The sequence below is a fragment of the Pangasianodon hypophthalmus genome, chromosome 1 (genome assembly GCF_027358585.1).
Source record: "Pangasianodon hypophthalmus isolate fPanHyp1 chromosome 1, fPanHyp1.pri, whole genome shotgun sequence".
Classification (NCBI taxonomy): Eukaryota; Metazoa; Chordata; class Actinopteri; order Siluriformes; family Pangasiidae; genus Pangasianodon; species Pangasianodon hypophthalmus.
Window position 1 is genome coordinate 130,001 of NC_069710.1, and position 2,500 is coordinate 132,500.

Sequence of the window (2,500 nt, forward strand, 5' to 3'; positions counted from 1 at the left end):
TCACTGCTCTTCAGTCTCTCCTCCTTCACTGCTCTTCAGTCTCTCCTCCTTCACTGCTCCTCCCTCTCTCCTCCTTCACTGCTCCTCCCTGTAACTCTGTCCCTGTGATGTGTCTCTACACCTCATACACAGCTGGTGATGGAGAGAGCTCCTGTACGATTCCACTCAGTGCCTGGATGTAGGAGACTCACTAGTGTTAGCCTGTTAATGCAGTTTGTAAACGTGTGTGTGTTTCTTTTCCAAATGTCTAAGATTTTTTTTTTTTTCCTAAAAATAAGATCATTTTTTATTGATTAAATGTTTATTGATGAGCTTATTTTTTTCACTGATGAATCTACTTTAATCTTGTTTTATTGATGAGATGGAGTTTTTTACTTTAATGTGTTATGAATGTTTTTTTTCATTAGTAAAAGTTTATCTCTAAAATCTGAAGCATGTTTATTTTTTTCTTCCAGCATTAGAGTGAGTCGCGTCCCTCGTTCACTAGCTGTAGGGACCCTAACTAGGAGACATGGAGAGTGCAGGCTGCGTTCAGAAACCCATCCATCACCCAACCTGCGGCGTCGGACACGCACACGGTGACGACGCGTGGACGCGTGGAGAGGAGCGCGTCCACTTCAGCACGGCGGACACGCCCAAGGAGAATATGTCCAGCTCCCAGAGACGGGGGAGAGACAGACACTACCTGTCTCACTCTCAGTGGTGTGAGACTCCCAAACTGACCAGGAAGGACGTGTCTCTGCGCAGACGTCTCCTCACGTCCAAATCCATGACCGTGGTGAAGACACCGAGCTGCAGGGACGCATGCACACATGGAGCGTCGGAGTCTCCGGACGTCCTCCTGAGGGGTCCGCTCTCCTACAGCACGCTGAGGTCAGACGCAGTGACCACTTCCTGCATGAAGCGCCGTCTGGTGTTCTCCCAGGCTGTGACGTCCACGCTGGAGGACGGGGGGGACGGGGCGAGCCCCCCTCTGTCTGAGCCTGACTTGGATGAGAGCATCATCTCGGGGCTGTTGCCGTCGGAGACGCCGGAGATGCTGCGGGAACGAGACAGCTTCCGGACCCCTGTGACCCGTCTGGTCGCCGATCTGTCTGAGAGCCTGAGCGTGCTGAGCACTCCTTCGCGCACTCCGCTCTCCGGACTGGACGCGGCTGAGGACAGCGGCTTCGGCTCACTGCGATTGGACGGCTCGGAGGACGGCAGTGATGACGGCTCTTTCCAGGAGGGGGCGCCGCAGGTCGCGTTCGGCCGAGACCACCGCCGCTCCAGACTCGAACGCCAGCGCAGACTGTCCACACTCAGGGAGGGCTCACAGTCAGACGACGAGGTCAAAGGTCAGCGCGTGAATGGGCGGGGCCTAAAGCTGGAGGAAGAGGTGTTTGCAGAGACTCCACCCCTTAGGGCGATGCAACGCGACCTGTCGCTCACTCCTGCGCTGCAGGCCATGGAGGCCCTCAGCCGCTCCTTCACTCTGTCACACGACCTCTCACACGACCCCGACCAGCCAATCACAGCACGCCTGCCGCTCTCACACCTGATTGGCCGGAAGATGGGTTTAGGCAAGTTGGATGTTCTCACCGAGCTCCATGTGAGGAACCTGCACCACGTCTTGTCCTCGATCCTGCAGCTGCTCTCCACCAGAGACATACACACGTGAGTGACACCCGCGTGCGCTCGCACGCACACGTGAGTCGCATGCACCCCATTTCTAGCGCCACCATTGGGTCAGATTTGGGTCTAATTCGGAAGTATTTTTATTGTCAAATTTTGAACCGTTTGTACAAAGCCTAATGTACAATGTAATGTAATGTAATGTACAAAGCCTAATTAGATTTTCTGCCATCTTGGATTTTTTTTTTCTTTTTTTTTTCACTATTTCTCTTACAAATTTTGTCCGATCATCACCATATTTGGCAAACGTCATCTTCAGAGTAAGCCTCACAAAAATTATCAAAAGAATTTAGATTTGCTGTATCTCAGCAACGATTTTGCACACTGACACAAAACTTGGTAGGCATCTTCAGGACCATGACCTGAGGCTATACAACAAAATTCGTGCCATCACCACCTACTGGTCAAAAATGACAATAACATGCCAATAATGCTTACATCTAACTGCCATTTGCCTCCCCCACATTTTGTCCGATCTTCACCACATTTGGCTCACATCATCTTGACACCTGTTTAAACAATGCTGCAGCAGCAACGCCACGCTGCTGCCCATCTGTTCCTCTAGACCTTTACTCCTACAGTCAGAGAATTCCTCACTGTCCGTGGTCTAAACACACACATCATGAGAACACTACAAATCACTCCTGAATCCCTTTGCCTGAAGTTATGGCTCTGCTTTCCTCTGATTTTCTCAGGCAGCAACTGTAGCGTATTTATGAATGTGAGTCTGGGTGCTTGGCCCCCCGAAAATGCAACTTGCAGCTTTAATTATTATTGATATTATTCTGTTGATTTAAATATTGACGAGGCAGAAAGACACCACATA

General features: G+C 50.6%; 2 protein-coding genes across 4 annotated transcripts in view; one reads left to right on the forward strand and one right to left on the reverse strand.

Moving 5' to 3' along the window:
- Positions 1 to 2,500, reverse strand: part of spag1b (sperm associated antigen 1b) — a 30,669-nt gene that overhangs the window by 21,927 nt on the left and 6,242 nt on the right. The gene's annotated exons all lie outside the window — the stretch shown is intronic.
- The window catches only part of fbxo43 (F-box protein 43), a 5,247-nt gene that overhangs the window by 1,341 nt on the left and 1,406 nt on the right, over positions 1 to 2,500 (forward strand). For all 3 annotated transcript variants that reach the window (XM_053239554.1, XM_053239567.1, XM_053239594.1), the window contains exon 2: positions 456 to 1,656. In XM_053239554.1, the coding sequence (XP_053095529.1) occupies positions 512 to 1,656 (1,145 nt within the window). In that variant the 5' untranslated portion in view covers positions 456 to 511. The remainder of the gene's footprint in view (positions 1 to 455; positions 1,657 to 2,500) is intronic.